The sequence below is a fragment of the Perissodus microlepis genome, chromosome 7 (genome assembly GCF_051167445.1).
Source record: "Perissodus microlepis isolate ML-2025 ecotype Zambia chromosome 7, ASM5116744v1, whole genome shotgun sequence".
Taxonomy (NCBI): Eukaryota; Metazoa; Chordata; class Actinopteri; order Cichliformes; family Cichlidae; genus Perissodus; species Perissodus microlepis.
This window is the reverse complement of record NC_140467.1, coordinates 24,243,618-24,271,276: the sequence shown is the minus strand read 5'-3', so window position 1 is coordinate 24,271,276 and position 27,659 is coordinate 24,243,618. Positions and strand designations below refer to the sequence as shown.

Below are 27,659 nucleotides of genomic sequence, written 5' to 3'. Positions count from 1 at the left end.
GAGATATGTGGTCCAGAATATGTTGCTGGACATTCAACAGAATGTTAAGTATTTAAAACAAGCTCAAACTTAAACATATGCAACAGTATTATTAATCCATTTAACGGTGCTTGGGGACATTTTTCTGTAGAATAATTATTTGATACTTTATGTACAATTTTCCAATAATACAGGTGTATGTTTAATGAGGGTTTTTTTTTTATCTTGTGATGCATGCTCAATAATCCAGGAAAGGAAATCCCAAAAGTTGATTCTGTTCATCTGGACGTAGCGTTTTCAGTAGGAGAAATGTTTCGTCCCTCATCCAAGTGACTTCCCCAATCTTATAAACAGTACATTTGCACAATGACTGAAACCAGCCCACTGAGGAACAATGGACTGTGAGGTCAGGTCCCTGATCATTAATATGCAAATTCTCATGACCATTGATCAACAACTACTGATCAAAGACCATTGATCAAAGACCATGAGTACCATTCACAGAGAGTTGGGGAAACAGTATTGTAAGATGGTGAAAGCATTTGACAGGCATGTCAAATAAAATGTATCTTCGTAAATTACCAAACAGTAGAGGAAAATCTCTCCTATTTCATTGTCAAGTTAATTTACAAAGGTAAATGCTTAACTTTCCACTTTATACATGTTACACAATGGATCATCACTGAATAGGAGATGATTGCAATATCACAGAATTAAATTGTACTTTAATGTCTTAAATTGTGATTTTTGCAAAGAGAAATCTTTAGCAGATACAGAAGTGTGCAAATGTTTTGACTCCTTTCTTTGCCTTGCTTCTTAATATTTTGGCCCCAAGGAGTCAGATTTTCTTGTGCTTTTTAAACACGATTGGTTGAACAACTCAAAGATGCTTTCTGCATTTATTAACATCACTATGGTTTATATCCAAGTACAGGCACATCACTAATGTTTATTCATATAATCAGCGCATCGTCTCAAATGAAAATATGTTCACCTTACTTGACTCAAGCAGCTTGGAGATTTTTTTGAATCCACAGCTGCTGACAAGTCGATTTTTTTCTTCACACTGTGAATCTTTTCCCACTGCGGAGGTCAACAGAAGATTTAGCCAGGCTGTGAAAACACCCAGTAATCTGCTTCTCACACCAAATATACACCTGTCCCTCTGTTTTGGGTTAAAGATGCTTTTGTCAGCATATTCTAATTTTTTGCAGGATACTCCCAGAAGTTTTCCCAAAGATGAAGATGTTGTGATATTATAATATCTGGTTTTAAAAAAGGTGTCTGACAGATAATTTATATACACTGTAAGACCAAAGGCTGTACATAAAAGATCCCATGAGAAGTATCTTGTTTTTTCATAGTGGACATGACAAGCAAGGGCTGAATCTTATTATCTTAGGAACCATGACACTGCATAGCAAATGGTAGCAACTCATCAGTCACAGGGCAGCCATCCCCAGTAGCATACCCTGATTAACTGTGGATTTAATTTTAGATGGATTCCCAATTTATGAAAATAAATGTAATTATTTATTAGATAAGACCTGAAGCTAGTGATGGAGGCCATAAACTTATCAAAGTATTTACTGAGGTCGGTACTGAGGTGTATAGTGTGTACAACCTGACTTTTGTGTTTTGCAATGTTTACATCTTAAAATACACTTCAGATTGATTGACACAATAAATCTCTCTACATGTAACTATTTTACATGCTTTCAACAAGTACATTTAGCATTAAACTGACATACAGAAGATTCTGTATCTTGCTTGTATATACACATGATTTACTTTATCAACTTAATGGGTATAAATGTTCTTTCAGTTAAAAAGTCATTAGTAAAAATAATGATTCTAAACATTATTTTGAGATAACAATATTAGCTTTCTAACTCTTGGAGTTGTCATGGAGTTAGTGACAGTGTATGAAGCTGTTAAATATTAATTAAATAACATTTGATTGTTCATACAAGTATTTATCGACATATATATTCAGAACTTATGGCTTTAGAGACTGGTCCTTACAAGTACTAGGACTACCAAGCATATGGTGAGGTACAATGTACCCCACCGTACTCCAACAACCACAAACTTCTGTTGACTGACCCAACCTAACACCAAAAACCGACACACAAACACACAAACCTAACCTAACCACTCCTCGAATCACTGCTATAACCAAGCATTATTCTTAAAAACAAACAAACAAAAAACTTCAAGGAATCACACAGCATTCTTGTACCTTGAACAGTCGCAGGATGTTCGCCACCATGATCGATACAGAGCTGGCCGATGCGCCGATGACTCCCACAACTTTATCTGGCTTCGCAAAGATGGGAGGATCACCATTAGCGCAGCGAACATCAGAGCCATCCCTCTCAATTAGTGCCTGGACAAAAGTAAGGGACTGCTCCAGGGCATAGGTGTCACGTGAACATGTGTCCAAGATTCGTGCCCCAAGTGTCACATTGGGCAGCAGGTCTGGGTCTTTGTTGATGAGATCGATGGCAAATAGCATGGCCTCCAGTCGATGGATGCCTTTCTCCTTCTTCAATTCACCACATGGCATCCCCCTCTCACCACGGGAATGCACAGGGAACAACCCACCCAGAATGATGTCACCATCCAGGCGGATTGAATGGGTATACTCCTGTGAGCCCTGCTGGGAGTCTGCTAACACAGCAGGCTTCTGGGAGGTGGAACTTTGCAGCCAGCAGCTCTTTAGCATCAGCACAGAGAGAAAGCAGTGACTGTAAAGAGTCAGGGGCTTTGACTCCCTCACCATTTTTGCAGTGACAAGAGGTGTGGAAAAAGTAAGTGTTGATATTATCACACAATCAACAGTCAAATGACAGTGCAGGCTGTGTGATAATGGAAGGCTGGGCCAGAACATGGAATATCCCTTCACTTGGGGCAGGGTTGACCATTGCAGGCAGGTCCACTTTGAAGCAGTGACCTTGAAGATTTCCTGTAGTACAGGTTCCTGTGGCAAGAACACCTTTCTTGTCTCTACAGCTCCAGCTTCACATTCTTTCAGAGACCTGCTTGAGAGAAAAAAATCCAGATAAATAAAAATAAAAAACCTTTAAACAAGTTTTTCTGAGCAAAGGCATGCCACAGTGTTTCTTTGTTATTCTGCTTTACAACCTTTAAATATTTGTGCTGCCAAATACCAGAATAACTTTTCTGTTCAATAATAACAACAAAGAGTCCTACAGGAGTAGAGTTTCTGTCTCGGTGTTTAAAAAGCAAAGATGTGATTACATCCCCATGGCTCTACTTTCAGCGTTTAGAAAATACATATGGGAAACACTGGCCAATTAAAGGGTCTTATGAGAGCAAAATGCCATTCCTACTATCTGATTTGTGACACCAGATGTAAGCACATCTTCCTTCAGACAACCCTGCTTCAACTCATACAAGTTGAAAAAGTTGCCATTGCGGCATTGAAAACATCTAAGCTGCAAAGATGAGCCGAGCGTTATGATATAAAGTGTAATTCCACAAAACTTTTGCTCTGAATTCTAGATACCCCATTTAATTTTTTTTGAGGATCGTGTCAGTCCATTTCTGCGCACCAAAGCTGGTCACAAGTTTTTACTGATGATGATGTGTGCATCAATTATGTTTGCAGAGGCAGTTCTCACGGGAATAATTACTGTTTCTGTAGTGCTAAAGGCTTTAGTAAAGTTTTTATATATTTTTGGCCTTCTAACAGTTGTACAAAAAGATCAAGGCACCAACTTACACTCTCTACACAGGTGATTAATCAGCTCAGCATCTCTCAGCATTGTTGCAGTGCATACCACCCTGAAAGCCAGCGCACGCTCAGGAGGTTTGATCAAACACTCAAACACGTTCCAAGGATACAGTTTTGAGTTTGATAAAGACTGGAAACAGGAGGTTCATTTTATTGCTGAACGGGAGGTAGTTCAAGTCATTTGGCTTTAGCCCAGCTGAGCTTGTGTTTGCTCGTGTGCATTGTGCATTGGCCTCTGAAACTCCTGCAAGAAAAATGGCTTAACAATGATAAAAAACAAAATATCCTGGGTTGTGTCAGTGCTTTCCATTTTAAACACCGCTGGGCCTGCAAGATTGCAAAACAAAATCTGGCTGCAGTCCCAAAAAGGATGAAAAGTTGGTGTGTCACCTGTCACCCTGTCACCAAAGCCAGGTGACAGGGTGTTAGTTTCCGTGCCCATTTCCAGTACTAGTCTGTTGGCACATTACAGCAGCATTTTTGTAGTGGAGAAAAAAAATTTTTGTGACACTTATTACTTCATTGCCATGTTCTACTGCAAATGACGAAGCAGACTGTGTCACATAAAGATGCTGAAACCATATTTTGACCAATGATTTGTCTGGTTCAAACTTAGTCGCCAAAGTAAAAACTGCTTTGACGTCATTTTCTCACCACCAACCTGCATGTGATGTGCTGGCATTTCCACCGGCATGCCTGTAGCAGCAGATAACAAAATCGGTGATGCTGATGGACCATCTATGGCAATGGTACAGGGCAACTGAAATAATTCTTAGATTCTGGCAAAGCTTAACTCATGTTTTAAACATTTGAGTGGGTCACAGCAAACTGATGACCCACTCAAAAATGATTAGTCTTATTTATTCACACAGGTCTCTGGTCTCTGTTCTCTGACATGCAATCCCAAATGCATATGTTAACATATGATGTAGATTACATCCATATACAGTGAACTAAGAGAAGTGACAACATTTACAAAAGGAGGACAACTATATGTTGGCACATGGTATTGCAGAATTTAGTTGTAGCTCATGGAGTTCCTCCTTCCGACTAGCCAATAATTCTTATAGCTTTGGCCATTTTTATACAGACTATAGGAACAGGAACAGTGTCTCAAAGTCACCCTCTTCCACAATTGGAAGATTGTGGGAACAGTGTTGGCTTAGCAGCTTTTGTGATTAAGCTGGACCTCTTAAAAGGCTCTTGGCAGGTGGCACTGTGATGCCAGACGGTTCTCTACAATACACAGTTATACCCTTTGGAGTCCGCAAAGCACCTGCCACATCCTGGTTTTGACTAGGGTGCCAGGCTGTGAAACATATATAGATGATATGGTGATTTATTCGGGTTTGTGGGTTTGAGCATGTTGAACAGCCGAGTAGTGTTTGAGAGGGTGGCAGATGCAAATCTGACCATAAATTTGTGCAGTGTGAGTTTTGGGGAGCTACGGTGGTGTACATGTGTAAAATAGTGGGTAGTGGTGAGTGGACAAAGAAACCCATCAAGCTATTGGCCTGTATTTGTATAGCGCTTTTACTAGTCCCTAAGGACCCCAAAGCGCTTTACACATCCAGTCATCCACACACTGGTGATGGCAAGCTATATTGTAGCCACAGCCACCCTGGGGCGCACTGACAGAGGCGAGGCTGCCAGACACTGGCGCCACCGGGTCCTCTGACCACCACCAGTAGGCAACGGGTGAAGTGTCTTGACCAAGGACACAACGACCGAGACTGTCCAAGCCGGGGCTCGAACCGGGAACCTTCCGATTACAAGGCGACCGCCCAACTCTTGAGCCACGATCGCCCCGTTTCTTATTTTCCCATCGCCTTCATCCAGGTTTGAGTTGCAGCACTTCTTGGGGATGGTGGGTTATTATAGACATTTCTGCAAAAACCTTTCCCCTGTTGCTCCACTCATTTAACGATTAAGTCCCCCCAAAAAGTTCACCTGGTCTCCAGATTGTCATCATACATTAGAAAATATTAAAACTAGTGGCATTCCGTCAGGACAAGCAAGGCCAGCAGTGCTTTCCCTGTCATATCTAAAAATATACATAAATTAAAATTTACCAAAGTAAAGCAGTCTCTCTTCTTTCATCACAGACAAGGCTGGCATAAAGCTACTTCTGTTTGTATCCATCCTGTACATTACTGCCATCTTGTGACCAAGGTTGCAATTGCCACTAAAGTTTCTGCTTGTTTCTTACTTACTTGTAGCTAACTCCGTTTTATCCATCTGTCTCTGGTTAACAATAACTGGACCTAGGCAAGCTGAGAGGCCAGCAGATTTCTTTCTGGGGGATAAACCTAAAAATAAGACAATAGTGCGTATACAAAGATAAGCAACACTGAGTAGTCTTCACCTTCTCCAGATGAAACAACTAGTATTCCATTTGGGAGCCCTTGTGACAGTGACGGACACTGTTGTTGTTCTAAAGACAATAAAGTACACCACATTTAGACTATAGAGAAAAGAACAACACCAGTTTGGAAAATCTGACAAATTTGTATTTGGAGAACAACAGACAATCGTAATATTAGGATTGTCAAAACATTATTCTCAGATACTAACCAGTATTAAAATTTAACAGATATCAGATTAGATACTTTTTCATAACACAATCAATACCAATAGTGCTGTCTTTGCTTCCTCCAGGTGAGACAAATACAACACTGGTGTAGACAGCCAGGCACACAGCACCTCCTCTCACTAACAGTAGTTGGCATTCACAATTATGAACAACACTTTAGAAGGAATTTTGAGAAGTCAGTAAAGCTCCTGTTTGAACAAGAAGTTCTTAACAGTTGTTACAAATGTTTACCTGGCCAGGATACAAATTAATGTTAGCCGCTTAACTATTAGAGGTTACCATGTAGCCACAAACTCAGCCTCAGGGAACACAAGCTAATGTACTCTTAATGCCAGTGCCAAGCCCGAATAATTGGGAGGACTGTGTCAGGAAGCCTATCCAGCATAAAATCTTTGATAAATCAAGCGCTCATCTGCTGTGGCAACCACTGAAAAACAAAAATAATAATAATAATAAAATAAGATAGCCTTTATTAGTCCGAGAGTGGTTTTTATTTTGTTTGTTTTGGGGTTTTTTTGTTTTGTTTATTGGCACTATAATAACTGAATTAAAAAAATATATATATATAATATACACACTTTACTAGTTTCTTAACATATTTCTGGTCTACACCAGTCACCTTTAAAATAGTGTTGTGACAGATTTATTATTATTATTATCATTATCATCATCATCATCATCATCATTATTATTATTTGTATTGCTTTCAGCTTTTTTTTTTTTAAATATGCCTCTTTACCGTTTTCCCCAGGGATCAAAACTGAGCTGGAGATCCCAGTATTGCAACAACCCTTCCTTCCTCATATACCAAAGTCTGTTCAAGTTCATACATACACCTGGCTATAAGTGTATTTAAACAATGGTTGAACTGTGAGTTTCTACCTGCCTTATGAACTTTGCTGTAGCCATCAGAACTAGATGATGGGTGATGATGATGATGGCAGTAGATTCCAGGTAAATAGATAAAGCCAGCAACTTCTTATTGGATGCTGCACAGTGGAAAGAAAAAAAAATATATATATATACACGCATTGTCTCTGTGAGCTGCACTTTGTTTCTGTGCAGCTCACCGACTTCTTTTTATCCTTTCCTTCAGTTAATTCTGCTTTATTTTTTTTATTTATTTGCCCATTTTTCTATGCCTCTTTGCCATTAAGACACACACTTAGTGAGCCTTGCACACGCAAACTCATCATAATAGGGAGCAAACACCTTTCATCCTAAGTACAGTATAGATTCTTAAGCAGCTCACCGACTTCTTTTTATCCTTTCCTTCAGTTAATTCTGCTTTATTTTTTTATTTATTTGCCCATTTTTCTACGCCTCTTTGCCATTAAGACACACAGTTAGTGAGCCTTGCACACGCAAACTCATCATAATAGGGAGCAAACACCTTTCATTCTAAGTACAGTATAGATTCTTAAGCAGAGCGCACTCACACGTGCCTGAACATTTTCCCAGTGGGAACATGCAGAACACGCAAGCATTTTTAAGGTATGCGCACGAAGTCACCAAGACGCATCCATAAAAAAGGAGGGGTGGTGGTGGGGGGCGTAAAAGCGTGCCAGCACTGTATACTGTGAGCTCATGTGCACGATTGAGTCAAATGCATTCAGAACTAGCTACAGTCCCAAAATCTATTTTTAATTGAAACATACAAACAGCTTGAGAAGCAAACTGGCAGCTTTGTAAACTGCTACTAAATGATTAACTGATTATTGACTGCAGAATCCGAAGCACCAACATGTTCCCATAGATCACAAAAACGTTATCAATTACATGCGACATACTTTGTAGCTACATTTACAGAAAATTTAAATGTAATGTAATTAAAATTTACCTGCCAAATATCACCGGTAAATCTTCAGGAATCTTTTTTATCCTAGTAAGAAGAGGTTTTTTCGTCAGCTTCGCAAGTCAGCCAGTTGTCTTGTGTCTCCAGCAGTTAGTAACATCACATTAAACCTGTTCAGTCAAATTCCTCCACTGAGTTTCGATCCAGCATCCGCAAACAAAAAAGTGATGTGAAAATTCACCTTTTCCTCCTTGTCTTTAGTTAGAGATCAGCGCTGATCATAGTTCTGTCAGAGAAATTGTCATGTCCTCAGGTTAATATCAACCCTGATCGCCTGCAAGTGTAGGTTCGACTCACACGGGGAAATCCCAGGACCCTCCCTCTCCAGTCCTGATTGGTCTCATATCAAAGTGTCCAACAATTCAGAGAAACGACCTTATAAGAGCAGCCGGTTGCGTCCACAAGAGAGAAGCGCACGCTTTTCTTCGCCTCTCGCAGCTCTCCAAAGTGCAGTGTGGTGCGGCTGGCCTACGTCACAGAAAACACTGGCGGCTCTCGTGCTCGTCACACGAAGCTGATGAGAGTTTCATATCAAGCTCCCCCTAACAGAACCAGTGACAGACTTGTGCAGGGACTGCACGATCCTGGACCAAACTGAAATGATGTCAGTCACATCATAGAAGAGAAGAAAAGAAGCCCGACTGGTGCTGTCACACATAAGGTTAATAAGCTAAGAGAATACTGCACAGGGAGAGGGGTTTCCGAAGTTAAAGCAGCAGAGATGGAGAAAAGACGCCACTTATCGGACAAAAGCCGTAGTTACAACTAGATGCCGCTTCTCCGATGTCAATTCATTATGTCTATAATAAATAAAATCACAATAGTCATTTTAAGGTACGTTACACTAGAAGGTAAAGAGACAACTAGATCCTATTATTGTGGGAAGGCGATGGTGTGAAGGAACCTCTAAACAGAAAGTAACCTCTGGCAGAACCAGGCTCAGAGAGAGGGAGCCATTTGCCCCGACTGGCTGGGACTGAGTGGAAAGAGAAGAGAAAATGAGTTCATAGGCAGAGAGAACAAAACACAAAATATGGAAATGAAGATAAAGTATATATACAACTTCAAAATAGGAAAGGAGTTTTGTTTTTTGTTTTTTTAAGTATTGCTATTAAAACAAACAAAAACATTTCATCCACCAGAAACAGTTATAAACTTGGCACCTAAACCCTGGTTTTAAAAATGTGTGTCTGCAGGCATAGAAATGCAAAATGCATGTAGACAAAAACATACAAAATCCAATTTTTAATTATTCCATGCAGGACAACATGTGTTTATGTTTTCTCTTCAGTTTGTTTGTTTTTTTTGCTGTTTGTTGGTGTTTATTTGCTACAAGAATACATACATAATGTCAGCTGTTTGCAAACAAACACACAGATCTCTGGATTTCTTAATGAAATGAAATGCAGTGAGTAAAAAGTAACACTATAACTAAAAAGCCTCTTAGGAAGGTTTTTGTTATGATCACCTGCATCTTGTTTTTTATGATCATAATGGTGTATAGAATTCGGTTGTAATCTACCTGCAACAAAACTAGCTGGACATAAAATATAACTCTGTGCGCCACAATTCATTTTGCCTGCCAGGACAAAAAGCAATACATGATGATGCCAATCACTTGCTGAAAACAAGACCAATAGTTTTTGCTCTTGTTTTGCTCCTACAGTGTTGTGAAAAAGTTTTTGCCCCCTTCCTGATTTTTCCTATTGCTTTGTATGTTTGTCACACTTCAATGTTTCCAATCATGAAACAAATTTAAATATTAGACAAAGATAACACAAGTAAACACAAAATGCAGTTTCTAAATGAAGGTGTTTATTATTAATTGGGAAAAAAAATCCAAACCCACATGGCCCTGTGTGCAAAAGGAATGATCTGATATCCTCGTGTCGGTGCTGGATTGGCAGACAGAGGCGGTTTCTCGCAAGTTAAGTAGATTTTTTTTAAGGCGGTTTTTTCCAAAGTCGCAAAAGTATGACATCACAACAATGTGATTGGTCACTTGCAATGTTGAACCTGGAACCAACATTTATTATGATGATGTTGGAACAACACCGACACGAGGATATCAGATCGTGTGAGCGAACACCATCCCCACAGACACAGCGGCCAGGGAAGCAGAAGAACAGCACCTCAAGAAGGCCCTGAGTAAATGTGGTTATCCCAGCTGGACTTTTGTCAAAGCTCAGAAGGCACCTAAAGAAAGCTCCAGCCAATCCAGGAGAAAAGAACAACCGCTGCCTAAGCAAAAACCTGTAGTGATCCCGTACGTGTCAGGAGTATCGGAGCAGTTGAGACGCATTTTTTCTAAACACCGGGTTTCTGTGGCTTTTAAACCCCAAAACACGCTGCGCCAAAAATTGGTCCACCCCAAGGATCGGGTCCCCCGACACAAACAGAGTAACATAGTGTACGCTGTTAAATGCCAGGAGGATTGTCAGGATTTATACATCGAGGAAACAAAACAACCTCTGGCAAAGTGGATGGCACAACACAGAAGAGCTACCTCGTCAGGCCAGGACTCTGCAGTCTATTCACACCTACAAGCCAGTGGACACTCTTTCAAGGATGAGGATGTACACATCTTGGACAGGGAGGAACGCTGGAGGAGTCAAGGAGGCCATTTACATGAAAAGGGAAAGACCATCTCTGAATCGAGGAGGGGGCCTAAGGGTACATCTTTCGCCATCTTACAATGCTGTGATTGCAGCCATTCCCCAACTCTCTGTGAATGGTACTCATGGCCATTGATCAGTGGGCTTTGATCAGTGGGTTTTGGTCAGTGGTTGTTGATCAATGGTCATGAGAATTTGTATAATTAAGATTAAGGAACTGACCTCCCAGCCCATTGTTCCTTCAGTGGGCTGGTTTCAGTCATTATGCAAATGTACTGTTTATAAGATGAAACCTGCAGTCAGCTGAGACTGAAGAAGTCACTTGGATGAGTGACGAAACGTTTCTCCCACAAAACGCTACGTCCAGATGAACAGAATCATCTTTTGGAGATCAACCTTTCTATCAGCTCAAGAAACATCAGTAAACACGTAAACTGTATGTAGTTTGTTGCACTGCGTCTGCTAGCTAAAGATACAGCTGCTGTGTTTCACAGGGAGAGAAAAGAAAGGGAGCTAACTTCACTCAGAGATGGAGAAAGATAAGAAAAAGGACAGGTCATAAAATTTAGGGTTCCCCAACCTGCTGCAATCACAATTTAAAGATCGGGTGACTGAGGAAGGACCTAAAATCCATTGACACTATTTGTCATGTTTTGGAAGCCAGACTGAGAAGATTTCACTTTGGTAAAATGATGCATTGTCATGCTAAAAGTAGCTATTAGATCAAAAACTATACCTATATCATGATATAAAGGCATACTTTAGAGTTCAGATCATCATGAACTGGTCATAAAGAGCCCGTGGAACACCAAGGAAACACTGTCCACAATCATTACACAACTAGCCTGTACTTTTCATATACGGCAGGTCTAGCCAGTTATTTGGTAACATGTTAAAAATAATAACAGTTAATGCTTATGTAAGCTGGTAGAAGTGAAATTAAATCAGTGGCTGTGTGGAGGAAGGGGAATCAGTCTGATGAAATGGAAGATAGAAAAAGGAGTCATCTAAAATAAATATGTTTTCCCAAAGCACTTCACTTAAATTTCAGCCGTGCCTCGCCTTTCAGAGAAAACAATCAGTCCCCATGATCACAGATGTTCCCTTTTTGCTTTGTGTCATTTGGTTTTGGTTGTCAGACTCCCCAACCCAACCCAACCCAATCCCGTCAGCAAAATAACCTGTGACTCTGGTGAATATAAAATGTATGAGTTGCTGAGCTTTTCTGTTTGACTCTCTTTAACTAGTCTGTGTTGTCAGGCATTGTGTGCATGTTTCTGTGGACAGAAAAGAGGTGTGGCTCATTTTTCACCATGTCAGTCTCTGCTGACCTCTGACCTCTTAACTCATTTCAATATGCTTGTTTTCCCTCACTGAGTTGTTACCATGATTAACTCCATAGCATCCAAGAGAGTGTAGTGAGCACAGAACCCGCAAGAGGACAACAATGCCCTCAGGCCAGCCTCATAAAGTCCATTTATAATTGGTCAGAGACATTCACACAAGTGGCCTCCTGGAGGCCTCCTTGCATAAAGGAACTGATATTGGTCCTGCTGTTGGGTTAAGGACCTTCTAGCATATTGAGTTTGCTTTTGCGTAGGTAATTAGACCATATATACACACATATCTATATACATATACACATATAGACTGTGTGTGTCCATACCAAATATTGACTTTTAAGCTAATTAGATTTGTACAAGTTCTGTTTTTGCCTTATACTGTATTTACCTTTATGTTTTTAGATGTTTGAGTAAATAGTAAATGACTACAGCCATTTTTCCACTTTATAAAGACTGACTATTAATAGTTTAGTATAACTGTTTATGAAGCTTGAAGTTCTGAATGATGACTATTTGTAAGATTTCCCTTGGGTGCCCCAGATTATGACTGCTCACCATGGCGTTTCCCTGTTTGATGATGCCATCTTGTGTCTAAGCAGAGGTGGTACACAAGGTGGTAAGCACATCTCTGTGGGAGGACTGCAGTTCCGTGTAACGTTTACGTGAAAGCTCTGTGGAGTTAACTGTTGTGGTGACCTACCTTTTAAAGCCAGACTCTTTGCCAGACTCCCCGGCTCAGAGGTCTCCTGCTAACAGAAAGTGGTTCACGTAATTTAACAAATAAAGGTAAGAAGTCTTCCACATTCACTACAGTGTTTATGCAGCTGTCAATGAGGCTCAAATGTGTTTTTCCACTGATGTGCTAGACTACTATCACAGTCTGTTATATCACTTAAATTCAGGTCACTATACTTCATTCAGTATTATATTTCTTCCCATACATTTGTAATAAAGATTAATATAGCTTCAAGCCTGGTTGTCACCAGCAAAAACTAGTATTTTAATGATTTTTCAGAAAATTTCAAAGTTTTTGCATTTTAAAGTAGAAAGTGTAGATCAGTGGAGCATAGTATTGAGTGGTCGCTGAATAATTGCAAAAATAAAAAAAAATGTAACAGTTGTTCTTGTTAATGATCACATTCTACAGTAGAGGTGTCAATCATGTTAAAGGTCCAGTCCGTTCAATTGCAGATGATGTCTGTGAATAAATAACATTGATTTCTGTTTCATGAAAGGTGATGTCAGCATTATTGCACTGATGTGAAGACTTAACTGTTTGAATTTTACTCTGTATCATCTCCTGCTTTACAGGTGAAAATAGAGCAAAAGGGCCGCTGAGTCTTTGACTTTATTTATTTTCTGCTGTGTTTTACTTGCATCTATTTGAAAGAGTGAGTGTAAACACACAAAAAAAAAACAATTATTTTATGTGCTGGAATGTGCAGAAAATAGGTTTAAATAGTAAACAAATTTCTTCCAGTCAGAGAATGTTGCATATAATTAAATTTTTGCTTGATGCATAAAGTTAAAAGATTAAAACTAATAAAACAAGTTTTAAAAAAGGAGACTTTTCCATTTGATTACATTTTGTATGATGGATTATGTAGAAAAAGTAGAATTGGGCTGAAAGATCTATCGCTTTATCACCTATTCAGGTTGTAAATCGTGTTTTTAAAAAGTAACTAAGTAACTAAGTAATTAATTACTTTTGAAAATAAGTAATCAGTAAAGTAACAGGATTACTTTTTGGGGGAAGTAATCAGTAATTAGTTACTGATTACTTTTTTCAAGTAACTTGACCAACACTGGTCAGGACATTCGAGATTTTCGGTCTGGGAGCATGTTGTTTGTGTGTTATCATTAAAATGTCCTAACATGTCATGAAAACAAGTACACACACACACGCACACACGTTCTGGAGGACGAATGCTGTTGTCATCACTGTCTCACCTCTGCAGTCATACAAAGTCCTCCAAAAGACCAGTGTTTTGCCAAACATGACGTTCATGCGTGCTAGTTTGACAAACACTTTTCTTAAATATGCACTGCAGGAACAAACTGTTCTAGCAATTGCTAACTTAACTGGACATTAGCCAGTTCTTATTCTGTGAACTTCACAGTACAAGTTGTGCAATCTGTGGCTGATTATTAAAGTCACTTTGAGATCACTGGGCTACAGCATTGCACTTTCACACACCCTCGTTAATGTTACTGAGTGGATGTTACGCATATACACATTGATTCCAAAGATATATATAGATATTACTACCCTGAACTGCATCTTAATGCTGATCTCTCATCCAGATTTAAAATCACTGGTGTAATGCATATGCAAATTTGCCTTGCTACTTCACAAGTTAATATATCTGTACTGTCATCATGTTCTTACTATACTAAAAAAAATTTAACTACATATAACTCTAGTACAGTACCAGCCTGCTTTCATTTAACTCAATGCATTTCTTTTATCTCATTTGGTAGAAAACTGCATTTTCATGTTATTTCAAACTATTAAATGGTTCAAGGTTACTTTATTTATACCTGCAGGTAAATTTGCTTTACAGAAAAAATGATAGCATTTGGCATCCCCTCACAAAACACACACACACACACACACACACGCCCATTAAACTTGACAAACACATATTTGATAATTAGACAAGTGATACAATTTAAATAATATAATATATTATATATAACTAAATCAAGATGAAACAAGTAACAACAACAACAACAAGTACAAACAAACAAGGGACAAAGCTGTTTTTATGACGCCTTGTCCTATACCTTGGGACTAGAAACCTCCATCCAGGGTGAAGGTGCTCAAATTCAGCCCGGAGAGAAGCCATTATTAAGAATTGATAAAGCCATCCTCTGTACCTGTTTAGAGTACAGGGAACCTAGATAGGGCTATGACTCACCTATCAGATGACTGGACCATCTCTGATTCAGTAAGTTTTTCTCTGTGACAGAGGTTTGACCAAACCATGCCACCAAACATAAAGATAAAACAAAGTAAAAATAGTTCAGTCAATGTGGAAATGAGCAAGTTTCCTACGGCAGTAAAGGCACTGGTGACCCTTTTTGCAGACAGATTTACAGTTCACATCAAAGTTCAGTTTTTCATTATGGTCCCAAGATATTGATATGATTGCACTTGCTCTATTTTCTGACCTTTAAGTACAAATACAAATGCACACAATGGTTGAATAAATCAATTCCAACTCCCAAGATTTTCTAAATCCAAATCAAATAATATGCTTGTATATTGAATTCAGGATGGACAGGAAGCAGTGTTGTGTGAAGCTGTCGGTTCAGCCATCCAGAGGGCTCGTGGATGAGAAATTCATTGTCCTCGTCCAGAATGCCCTGCCTGGTTCCCAACTGACCATCCGTGCCCTGCACCAGTGTGAAGATGGACACAGCTGGGAAGCATTTGGTTACTACACTGCAGATACCACAGGGACCATCAATGGTACGTTGTTCAGCACTGAGACCTGGAAAATTAAGAGAAGAAAATGTAGAAATATGCGCAAGTATGTAACAGATTGTCAAAGGAGCTTGCAAAGAAAAGCGTCTGGACTTCTTTAAGTTTACTTGAAGACGTTTCACCTCTCATCCGAGAAGCTTCTTCAGATTGTGTTTTATTTTTTTGTAGTTTCAGAAGACCCCAGTATAGGTGGGACATATTCCGGTGTTGAACAGATGGGTCTACTGTGGAGTTTCAGACCAATTCCAGGCAGCAAACCTGGACTGAGGTAATCTTTTTGTGTAGATGACACCAACACAGAATCCAGTATTGGCACCATAGATAATTCTCCCATCTCTCCTCAGGATGCAAAAGAAGAACATCCAGCACATTTTTGTGAACTTGTCTTAAGGTCCTGGACCTTTTCCTGGCCTCCTGGATCTATGGGGGGCTGGAGGGCAGTTGGTGGAGTACCGTGCAGCGCTCTTGGCCTCTCATGGATTCGCTAGTATGGCCATCGACTACCTGACCGCTAAAATCACCATGGAAACTGGAAAGATGGTGGACAACCAGTATTTTGAGGTACATCTAACAAAATTAATGTTTTGGTTACAAGGAAAACAACGTTAAAAAAAGGAGATGGGTTCAGCTCGTCTCTTTCACCTCTATAGCAATGTTGACCACCCTGGGCTTCCACCTGAGTTATCCTTCTTTTTGACTCCAATGAAGACTGTAGTTTACAAAATCATATTGTCTTCAAAAAGACTTGAAACAAGCAATTAAGCCCATAAAAGCCAAACAAGAATGTTTACTGATGTCGTAGACTGAAGGATTTCAGTTCCATTCCATAGACTTCCATACATGTCTTTTTGCAACCAGATGAATCACCATATGGATCATGGAAAACAAGGTATGTTTTAATACACTTAGACTTCTTGATACTGTTGCGTACACCAGTGAATAAAATCGGTTTTCATAGAGTCTGTGGTAAAAATGAAGTAGTCATGCACTTTTGGATCTGATATTAAATGATCTTTAATGTCACTTTCCTCAAACAAAGTCTCTGCAATGTCTGATTACATGCATGCAACAGCATCCTGCCTCCAGCATTTCCTACCCAAGCACTATCTTTGTGCTTGGTTAAATTCTCTTAACCTTTCTGATGTATGAAAACAGCTCAGAAATCTCTGTATAATGTAAACCAGATGAAGTTAGAATGACAGCAGATTATTGCACCAGGCAGTGCAATACCCGATATTAAACGGCGACTGGGTGACTTAGGTTCCTCACAGAAACATAACCTTAGAAAACTGGGTGTTATTTTTGATGAAGCTTTTTCTTTGGAGGGACATTTAAATCAGATAGTAAGAACGTGCTTTTTTCACTTGAGGAACATTTCTAAACTTAGATCCATCGTGTCAACAAGTGAACTCGAGATGATAATACATTCTTTTATCTCTACAAGACTTGACTACTGTAACAGCCTGTTTACTTGTCTAAACATGAAAGGGCTAGCCCGCCTACAGGTTGTTCAAAACTCTGCAGCGAGGCTACTGACCCGCTCGAACAAGGGTGCTCATATGACCCCTGTTTTAAAGTCGCTGCACTGGCTACCAATAAGATTCAGGTTCCATTTTAAAATTCTAGTTTTAACTTTTAGAGCATTACAGAGACAGCCCCCCCCCCCCCACATTGCTGATTTGATTCGTACACATACCTCCACTCGTAACCTGAGGTCATCAAACCAAAACCTTTTAGTGGTCCCCCACACTCGTTTTAAAACCCGAGGGGACAGATCTTTCCAAGCTGTTGCACCCAGACTGTGGAATGCACTTCCCCTATTTCTATGGGGTTTGGACTCAGTGGAGACCTTCATAAAGCAGCTAAAGACATTTTTATTTCAAAAAGCTTTTAATTAGACCAGGGTTTTTATGATGTATTTTATGACTGTATTATGTTTTTACCTTGTAAAGCACTTTGTGACATATGTCTGTGAAAGGTGCTATATAAATAAACTTTACTTACTTAATTACTTACTTACAGCGAGACAGTTTACAGCCTGAAATACTTTGAATGCTACAAAGCTCTGGGCTTTTAGATGCACCATGAGTCATGTCAGGTTGATTAAGACTGAATAAAACATTTGGGTGATGTCACGAGATGCCACAAAGAAATGGAACATCTGATCATCTCAAATCATGTATGCCTTAAAAGATCTTCAGTTTCTTTAATTTCAAATGCTGAAATGCAAACTGCCCTTGAAGCTGCTGTCACTATGCTGTGTGTGTGTTTATAGGTAACTAGCCCCATGAAAAACTGTCTCAAAGTGTCATTCTCTTTCACACACATCTTTAATCAGACAACAGAAACGAGAATGAAAAGTGTTGAAGTTGTTTTAGTTTAAAACGTTTAAAATCAATTAAAATTTGTTGTTCAGGTGTTATGGCATGCATGGTCCCTGCATGATTTTTAAAATATAGATGCTATTATACCATGGACTATGGTTTCTGTCATCCTGAGTTTTAGTTTATATCTTTTGGCTTTTGTACAAGATTTTGTATTTTGTCTAGTAATTATGTTGGTACCTTTATGTATTGAGGAATTGGGTTTGACACTACCTGGCCCTAAAAATCCTCTTGAAGAATTCGTTTATGTGACCTTAAAGATCAAAATGAAAGTCCTGGTTTTGGTGTTACCTGTTGTCTGATATATTTTTCCACCTACAGACAGCCTACAGAGTCCTGCAGCAACATCCTCAGGTCTGCGGCAGCAAGATCGCCATGATAGGGTTTTCCTTTGGCACCAGTATCACCCTCAAGATGGCTGTTTACTCTGAAGTTATAAAAGTAAGACATATTTTTATAGTGACACTAGAGCTGGAAAATGAGCATCAGCCTGTTTTCAGTTATAACACATGCTCAGGATGAAGACATAGGTCCACCACTGGCTGTGTCACCACTGTTTTGGCTGTGTAATCTGGTCTTTTTGTCAGTTGATAAAATCTGTGTATTGTTTTTTTCCAGCTCAGTGCTGCAGTGTGCATCAGTGGGACTCATGTGCAGCCAGTTGATGGATCTGTGGGGGAAATACTGACGCTCCTTTACAAATAAGTTGAGCCATTTTCAGTTACTTTTTATTTAAAGACAAATTGGAAAGCTAATATATAGAAATACAGTATGTCAGAATAATCCTTAATTATTCCTTTTAATTTTTTGTCCCATCAGAAATGCTGGGAAGACTCGCTTCAGTGAAAAAGACGAGGCGATCTGGCGAGATCTGATGTTGCCCATCCCCACCGACCCTTCACTCAAAGCCAATGTGGGTACCACCAGCTAAAGCATATCTCAGTCTTAAGGCCCTTACACATTCAGTCTTAAGGCCCTTTAAATCCATGCTTATGTTTTGTGCTTTAAAAATCACTTTTGGACACCTAATTTAGCCATTCACACCGACCACGTAATTTTCACTGCTGCTGCCTTCTCTTAAGAATTGGATGAAGCCAGAAGCTTTGTTTCTTCCCTTTGTTCTTTAAAAACATCAAGACAAACTCATCATCACGTGACTTTATTTCTTTCACAACACCCAATTTGGAGAATGAATTTTCCACAAAAACGCAGTGCATGCGACGGATATACAGTATCTCACAAAAGTGAGTACACCCCTCACATTTTTGTTAATATTTTATTATATCTTTTCATGGGACAACACTGAAGATATGGCACTTTGATACAATGTAAAGTAGTATACAGCTTGTATAACAATGTAAAGTTGCCTGTCACCTCCAAATAACTCAACACACAGCCATTGTTGCCTAAATCCCTGGCAACAAAAGTGAGTACACCTCTAAGTGACAATGTCCAAATTATGCCCAATTTGCCATTTTCCCTCACTGGTGTTATGTGACTCGTTAGTGGTACAAGGTCTTAGGTGCAAATTGGGAACAAGTGTGTTGAATTTGGTGTTGGTGCTCTCACATTCTCTCATACTGGTCACTCAAAGTCTAACATGGCACATCATAGCAAAGAATTCTCTGAGGATCTGAAAAAAGAAATGTTACTCTACATCAGAGCTTCCCAAAGTGTGGGGCCCGCCCCCTAGGGGGTGCGCAGAGCCATTGCAGGGGGGGGGGGGGGGGTATGAAAAGGGGAAAAAAACAAAAGAATGCTTTTTTGACGGGGCTCCCACACAAACGCAAAGCAGGAGATGAAGCATTGCTGAATATGTTTCAGGTGGTGGGGGGCACGAACATTTTTCTTGTAAAACAAAGGGGGGCCTAGCAAAAAAAGGTTTGGGAACTACAGCTCTACATAAAGATGGCCTAGGCTACAAGAATATTGCCAACACCCTGAAACTGAGCAGCAGCACAGTGGCCAAGACCAAACAGCAGTTTAACAGGATCCAGAGGTTGTCTTTTGAAAATAGATGTTTGAGGGCTGCCAGCATTGTTGCAGAGGTTGAAGGCGTGGAGGGTAAGTCTGTCAGTGCTCATACCATAGGCCACACACTGCATCAAATGGCTGTCGTCCCAGAAGGAAGGTTCTTCTAAACATAGCGCACCAGAAAGTCCGCAGTTTGCTGAAGACAAGTAGACTAAGGACATGGATTACCTGTGGTCTGATGAGACCAAGATAAGCTTATTTGGTTCAGATGGTGTCAGGGATGTGTGGTGGCAACCAGGTGAGGAGTACAAAGACAAGTGTGTCTTACCTACAGTCAAGCATGTTGGTGGCATGTCATTTTTGGGGCTGCATGAGTGCTGCTGGCACTGAGGAGCTACAGCTAATTGAGGGAACCATGAATGCCGACATGTACTGTGACAGACTCAAGCAGAGCATGATCTGATCCCTTCAGGAAACAGGACAGTATTCCAACATGATAACAACCTCAAACACCTCCAAAAAGACCAGTGCCTTGCCTAATAAACTGAGGGTAAAGGTACTTGAATGGCCAAGCATGTCTCCAGACTTAAACCCTATTGAGCATCTGTGGGGCATCGTCAAATGGAAGGTGGGGGAGCACAAGGTGTCTAACATCCACCACCTCCATGATGTCATCATTGAGGAGTGGAAGAGGATTGCAATGGCATCCTGTGAAGCTCTAGTGAACTCCATGACCAACAGAGTTAATGCAGTGTTGGAAAATAATGGTGGCCACACAAAATATTGAAAGTTTGGTGACATTTTCACTTAGAGGTGTACTTGCTTTTGTTGCCAGAGGTTTAAACATTAATGGCTGTATGTTGAGTTATTTTGAGGTGACGGCAAACTTACTCTGTTATAAAAGCTGTACATTGACTAATTTACATTGTGTCAAAGTGTCATATCTTTAATGTCGTCCCATGAAAAGATAGATTAAAATATTAACAAAAATGTGAAGGGTGTGCTCACTTTTGTAAGACACTGTATATATTATACACATATACACAGCTCCAAACACAACAGTTTGGAGCAGAAGACTTTGCATTTTGTGTTGTTTTTTTGCACAATGCATCATGGGAAGGCCCTAATAGCCTAGGTCTAAGTAAAGGAGGATTCAAGGTCACTTGATTCAGCCCTAACTATAATTTTTGTCAAACTGTGGAACGTGGTTCCACAGAGGGGTGGCTTGAAAGCTGAAGGCTCTGCCTCCTAATTCTACATTTAAATATGCTAGGAACCACAAATTGTTATGGAACGGAGACAGACGTGAACTCAAAAAACAGCTTTAATGTTGAACTCAAAAGAGTAACAAAACTTAAGCAAACTAAACACAAGGAGCTAGAAATCAAAAACAGAAAACACTGGAGCCCAGAAAAACAACTCAAAACAACCAAACAAACAAAAAAGGCTCACAAAAAGGTGTAGGCAACCAGGAAAACACTAACCAAAAAAGTTCAGGGGGCCGGCCCGGCGGTCGACGGCCCAATAGTCCAGAACTAGGCAGTTCAGGGGGCCGACCCAGAGGTCGACAACACAAAAGACCAAAACAGTTTAGGTCAGGAGGCCGACCGTGCGAAAAGCAATGGCGGCGACGAAGACGAAGGAGGTCCGGAGGCCGACCGCGCGAAAGGCAGCGGCGGCGGCAACTGAGCAGGTCCGGAGGCCGGCTGTGCGGAAGGCAGCACACCGCGGAAGGCAGCACAGAACAACACCATTCAGGAGGGCGTCCACGATGGCAATGACGTCCAGCCATCGGCCTGGAAAGTGGCCGGACAGGACGAGGACGAGCAGGCCGGACAGGACGAGGACGAGCAGGCCGGCCAGGACGAGGTGGGGCAGGGCCAGACGGTGCGGAGACCTCCGGCGTAGACAAAGCGGAACCAGCCCGTGCGAAGGCCTCAGGCAGAGACGAAGCAGGACCAGATGGCAGCATGGCAACCGCAGGCAACGGCGTGGGAGCCGCAGATGGAGGAGCAGGTGGTGGCGCTGCAGGCGACGCAGGCTGGACGGGCCCCTCGGACCCTCCAGCGGAGGCAGGTTGCTGAACGCGCCCCTCGGACCCTCCAGCGGAGGCAGAAGGCTGAACGGGCCCTGCAGCGGAGGCAGAAGGCTGAACAGGCCCCTCGGACCCTCCAGCGGAGGCAGAAGGCTGAACGGGCCCCTCGGATCCTCCAGCGGAGGCAGAAGTCTGAACGGGCCCCTCGGACCCTCCAGCGGAGACAGAAGGCTGAATGGGCCCCTTGGACCCTCCAGCGGAGGCAGAAGGCTGAACGGACCCCTCGGACCCTCCAGCAGAGACACAGAAAGTCTGGTGCGGTTCTCCAGAACCCCCAGCGGGAACAACAGACGAAGGCCGGACGGGCCCCTCGGACCCTCCAGCAGGAACAGGTGGCAGAACAGATGACTGAGGAGAGGAGTGGTGGTGGCGAGGGGGACGTTTCCTTCTGGAAGCGGGAACCGGTGGAGAAATGGAGACCTCATCCTCCGACCACATAGCCGCCAGGAAAAAGGCAGGCGAACGGACAGGCGAACAAGGTCCCGGCTGGCGTGAGGAAGGAGAGGAAGTCCGTGGCAGCATTGAGGCAGGTGGAGAGTGTGTGTTGTCCTGGGGCAGCGGTAAAGAAGTGGAGGTGGAGATAGAGAGAGCAAGCTCGCCAGCCCTGACTTGCTCCCTCCAGGCAGCTATGGAGCTGCCCAGCACAGTGTCCGTAGAAAACTGAGTTAGCCGAGGGTTGCTCCGAATGCTCCATCTCAGCGTTTAACTCAAAGGCTGAAGAGTCTGCAGGGTCCATGTTCTGGTCGCGATCTTCTGTTATGGAATGGCTGTGTGCAGGCAGGAAAAGGACCCAAAGTGCAGTACCTCCTCTTTGACTCCCATCACCCTCTGGAACACAAACTTGGAGTAATTAGTAGGGGTGCAACGATACACAAAATTCACGGTTCGGTTTGGTTCGATACTTTGGTGTCACGGTTCAATATTTTTTCGATACAAAAAAAAGGTTCATGCCTTTTTAATTTGTCATTTATTGAAATTATAAATATATATTTTAACTCAAAAGTACAGTTTTTAAATTTAATGTTGCTGAAACAACAAAGTAATAAAAAAATAAATCTATCTGATCGAGAAATCACTCATCTTTGGAAAAGAGAGTTTATTACAGAGAAATGGCTCTTTCCAAAATAAAAGCTATACTATATGCTTCTTCTGGGCTATATTCTCAGCAGCATATTAAACATATCAGGTCCCCATAAGGAGAATCATGTGCTAACGGCTGTCTAAATGACTCGGGTAAAGTTTGTAGCATGCATGCTTGTTGTTTTTGTCTGCTTCCACTTGTCTTTGCACTAGGATGATGTTGGAGTAAATGTGCAGTCATATTCATTGTGTTCCCACTAGTGCTGTCAGCATTAATCTCGTTGAAATAACGTTAACGCCACAACACGGCAAATCTCCGTTAACAAGCTAACGCGGATCGCCCCGTGCGTGGGGCTGGACGGCCAACACGTTAACGAGCTAACTGCGCTAACGCACTAGTTCCCACCAATTGAGCATTGCGTGGCACATCCGACATACTGTTTTACTTTAGTCCATGACGCGCTTACCTTCAGGGTCATACTTCACATGAAAACCAAAATAGTTCCAAACGCCAGATCTGAATGAGGGTGGGGGAGGTTCAATTTGCCATGTTGCAAGGAGAGCTTAACTTCTGTCTTGCTAGCTTGTGCTGCGCTCAGTGAATCTGCGTTCGACTACTCCGCCTAGGCTGCACTGTCGAGCGCAGATCCACTGAGCGCTCAACACAGGAAAGTTGATAAAATAAATTAAAAATTTTGTATTGTTCGATACATATGCGTACCGAACCGAAAGCACTGTATCGAACGGTTCAATATCGATACGAGTATTGTTGCACCCCTAGTAATTAGGACCCTACACCACCGGGCAGAACATGTTCCCTCTAAGCCTGAAGGGAAAAAGAAGGAACACACACATGTAAAGGAAGCACTCAAAACATGCGGTTATCCTAATTGGGCGTTTATAAAGTCAGCAAATATGCACAGAAAAGAAGATCAGACACCAGCGAGGGATGATAAGAAAGAGAGACGCAACAACATTGTCACCCCCTATATAGCCGGTGTATCAGAAAAACTCAGGAGAGTTTTCTCCAAGCACGACATCCCGGTGCATTTCAGACCCAGCAACACACTCAGACAGAAACTGGTTCATCCCAAACACAAAACACAAAAACACAAATTTAACAACGTGGTGTATGCTGTACAGTGCAGCGAGGAATGCCCAGACCTCTACATTGGAGAGACCAAACAGCCACTTCACAAGCGCATGGCACAACATAGAAGCCACCTCCACAGGACAAGACTCAGCAATACATCTGCATTTAAAGGACAAATGTCACTCTTTCGAGGATGCCAATGTTCACATTTTGGACAGAGAGGACAGATGGTTTGAAAGAGGAGTGAAAGAAGCCATTTACATCCACTGTGAGCGACCATCTTTGAACAGAGGTGGTGGTTTACGACACCAACTGTCTGCCATCTATAATCCAGTTTTGAGATCTCTTCCCAGACGCCTTAACGCCCACTCACATCCTGGGCCATCTGACCTCAGGAATTCGCATGATAAGGTGGGGCCAGTTTTCACAATGAGCTCACCCGAAACCCTGGCTGATTGGGACCCACACCCAGTTTCACACCTTGGCTCAGGTGATTAGAGGATCATCAGGGGGTCCTTTTGCCCCTCTGTGGGGGGATACTCCCACTAGGTTTAAATCTGGGACTCCCTACCATTTGACCTTAGAACTGAAGAAGCTTCTCGGATGAGAGGTGAAACATCTTCAAGCAACTTAAAGAAGTCCAGATGCTTTTCTTTGCAAGCTCCTTTGACTACGATGACCTGGATGACTGAGAACCTTCACAGACATATTGCCGTACATTTTGGGAGGAACACCCTTCAACTGGTGCGAGAGTATGAAAGGGAATCAAGGAAACTAGCGGATTATAGGAACCATCTCCGCTTCAACCTAAGATGCAGACAAGGCAGAGTTGTTTCTAAGAGCCTGCCCCTTGGATCCACTGTCAGGGGATACAGAGCAGACTTGATTCTACAGAGAGCACAAAATCACCTTGTAAGTGAAAGGATAAGACAGGTCCATTTCACTATAGATGCCCTCCAGATCAAGATCAGCCAGACTCTGCAGGAACTGGAAACCCTTCTACCCTCTCCAATCTTAGAAGAGGTTTACAAGTTTGTGGACAAGGCTCAGCGGGCCCAACACTCTAAAGGAAAAGAAAGACAACGCAGGAAATTTCACACCTTGCTTTCAAAAACACACACTCCTCATTCTGAACCTACACAACCCAGAGAAGAAAACACACCTGAAGACAGTCAGGAGAAATGGGTAAAGAACTTTTCAGACCGGAATCTCACTGAACCTGAAAAGAGTATTAGCCAAAGGACTCAATTTTGCCATTTCTCCACAACAGTTGCCCATAGTGGACCTCATCACAGCCACAGAATCCGCCATACGGATTAATAAATTATCACAGACAGAAGCAGAGCAAATCAGGATGAAAGTCTCAGCCACCCTCTCCAGTGCCAAAGTCCCTCCGTCTAACCTCACAATACAAGAAAAGAAGGCTGTCGCTTTCCTGAGCAAAGACCACAGCATCACTGTTTTACCAGCTGATAAGGGAAGATCCACCGTGGTCCTAAACACTACAGATTACCATACAAAGATCACTACTCTCCTCAGTGACAACGATACCTACGAAGACTTAAAGCGAGACCCCACAAGCAGCTACAAAAAGAAAGTTATAGCTTGCCTTCAAGACTTTGAAAAGGACAAAATCATTGACCGCCTTACATATCACCGCCTTTACCCAGGGGATGCCATACCCTGCATTTACAGACTTCCTAAAATCCACAAGGAAGCTGTCCCACTCAGAGCCATAGGCAGTAGCATAAACTCAGCCACTTATAACATTGCAAAACACCTTGCTACCATCCTTGCTCCTCTCGTGGGGAACACCCCACACCACATCAAGAACTCCACCATCTTCACTGACAAGGTCCAGAAACTTACCCTGGATCCAGATGAAACCATGGTGTCCTTTGATGTAGTCTCTCTCTTCACTTGCATACCCACCACAGAGGCCGTGGAGACTGTCAGAAAACGACTACAAGAAGACAGCTCCTTGGAAGACAGGACCAACTTCACACCCGATCAGATTTGCACACTGTTAGACCTCTGCCTTACCACAACATACTTCAAATACAACGAAGGCTTCTACAGACAAAAACATGGCTGCGCCATGGGCTCCCCCGTGTCACCTATTGTAGCCAACCTTTACATGGAGGAAGTGGAAAGGAAGGCTCTTGGCTCCTTCAAAGGAAGAGTACCCAGCCACTGGTACAGATATGTAGACGACACCTGGGTCAAACTCAAGACACAAGAAGTGGAATCCTTCACGGCGCACATTAACGCTGTGGATAAAAACATCAAGTTCACCAGGGAAGACACAAAGGATAACTGTTTGCCTTTCCTGGACTGTGCACATTGAAGAGAATGGCAACCTCACCATCGAAGTTTACCAGAAGCCCACACACACGGACCAGTACCTCCTCTTTGACTCCCATCACCCTCTGGAACACAAACTTGGAGTAATTAGGACCCTACACCACCGGGCAGAACATGTTCCCTCTAAGCCTGAAGGAAAAAAGAAGGAACACACGCATGTAAAGGAAGCACTCAAAACGTGCGGCTATCCTAAATGGGCGTTCTTAAAGTCAGCAAAGAGGCACAGAAAAGAAGATCAGACACCAGCGAGGGAGGATAAGAAGGACAGACGCAACAACATTGTCATCCCCTATGTAGCCGGTGTATCAGAAAAACTCAGGAGAGTTTTCTCCAAGCACGACATCCGGTGCATTTCAGACCCAGCAACACGCTCAGACAAAAACTGGTTCACCCGAAAGACAAAAGCTCCTTTGACGGCATTACTAATGGCATTAAGTTTTTCAGTTCAGTTCAGTTCAGTTCTTTTTTATTTCAAACATATACATTCACCAACGTTTCATAAAATCATTCCATACAGTTGTTTGAAAAGGAGTAGGCAGAAGTATATACTTATTTAGCCCTACCCCCTCAGGTTTACATCCTCATCATCTAAATTTGAACAACAAAAATGTATACAATGCCTTCAACTTAGAACATAACATCTCAAAAAAATATTTTCACATGTTCAACTAAAACTATATTTAGATTTGCTAATTTGCAGAAGAAAATAAACATGAGTTTGACTGCTGTCTTGGGTTAATTGCATTTTCTTCATTATACTTATTTAATATTTCTTTTTTGAGTTTTATTTTAAACTGGTTTATATCACTACTGACCTTTATTTCTTCTTTTAACTCATTCCAGATTTTAACTCCCGCTATTGAAATAGACATCCTTTTCAATGTTGTTCTTACTCTTTGTAATTTTAAATTCCACTTCCCTCTAAAATTATACCTCCCTTCTCTTTCTAAGAACCATTTACTTATTTCGATTGGGAGCATCCCTTTCCTTACCTTATATATTATTTGCACTGTTTTAAACTTCACCAGATCCTG

General features: G+C 41.6%; 2 protein-coding genes and 1 pseudogene across 3 annotated transcripts in view; 1 reads left to right on the top strand and 2 right to left on the bottom strand.

Annotated features, from left to right (window-relative positions):
* Positions 1-8,850, bottom strand: part of LOC146383131 (metabotropic glutamate receptor 8-like) — a 120,715-nt gene extending 111,865 nt beyond the window's left edge. The window contains exons 1-2 of one of the 2 annotated variants that reach the window (XM_084934301.1): positions 8,173-8,850; positions 2,222-3,023 (exon numbers count right to left, since the gene is read on the bottom strand). In XM_084934301.1, the coding sequence (XP_084790427.1) occupies positions 2,222-2,872 (651 nt within the window). In that variant the 5' untranslated portion in view covers positions 2,873-3,023; positions 8,173-8,850. The remainder of the gene's footprint in view (positions 1-2,221; positions 3,024-8,172) is intronic. The other variant, XM_084934302.1, reaches the window with a different exon arrangement.
* Positions 8,851-15,424: 6,574 nt separating this feature from the next.
* The window catches only part of LOC146383127 (peroxisomal succinyl-coenzyme A thioesterase-like), a 41,426-nt pseudogene continuing 29,191 nt past the window's right edge, over positions 15,425-27,659 (top strand).
* On the bottom strand, positions 21,584-27,045 carry LOC146383130 (uncharacterized). The gene is made up of 3 exons (XM_084936143.1): positions 27,017-27,045; positions 22,054-22,782; positions 21,584-21,890 (listed from the first exon to the last, which is right to left on the bottom strand). The coding sequence occupies exons 1-3, from the start codon at positions 27,043-27,045 to the stop codon at positions 21,584-21,586; spliced, it is 1,065 nt and encodes a 354-aa protein (XP_084792269.1).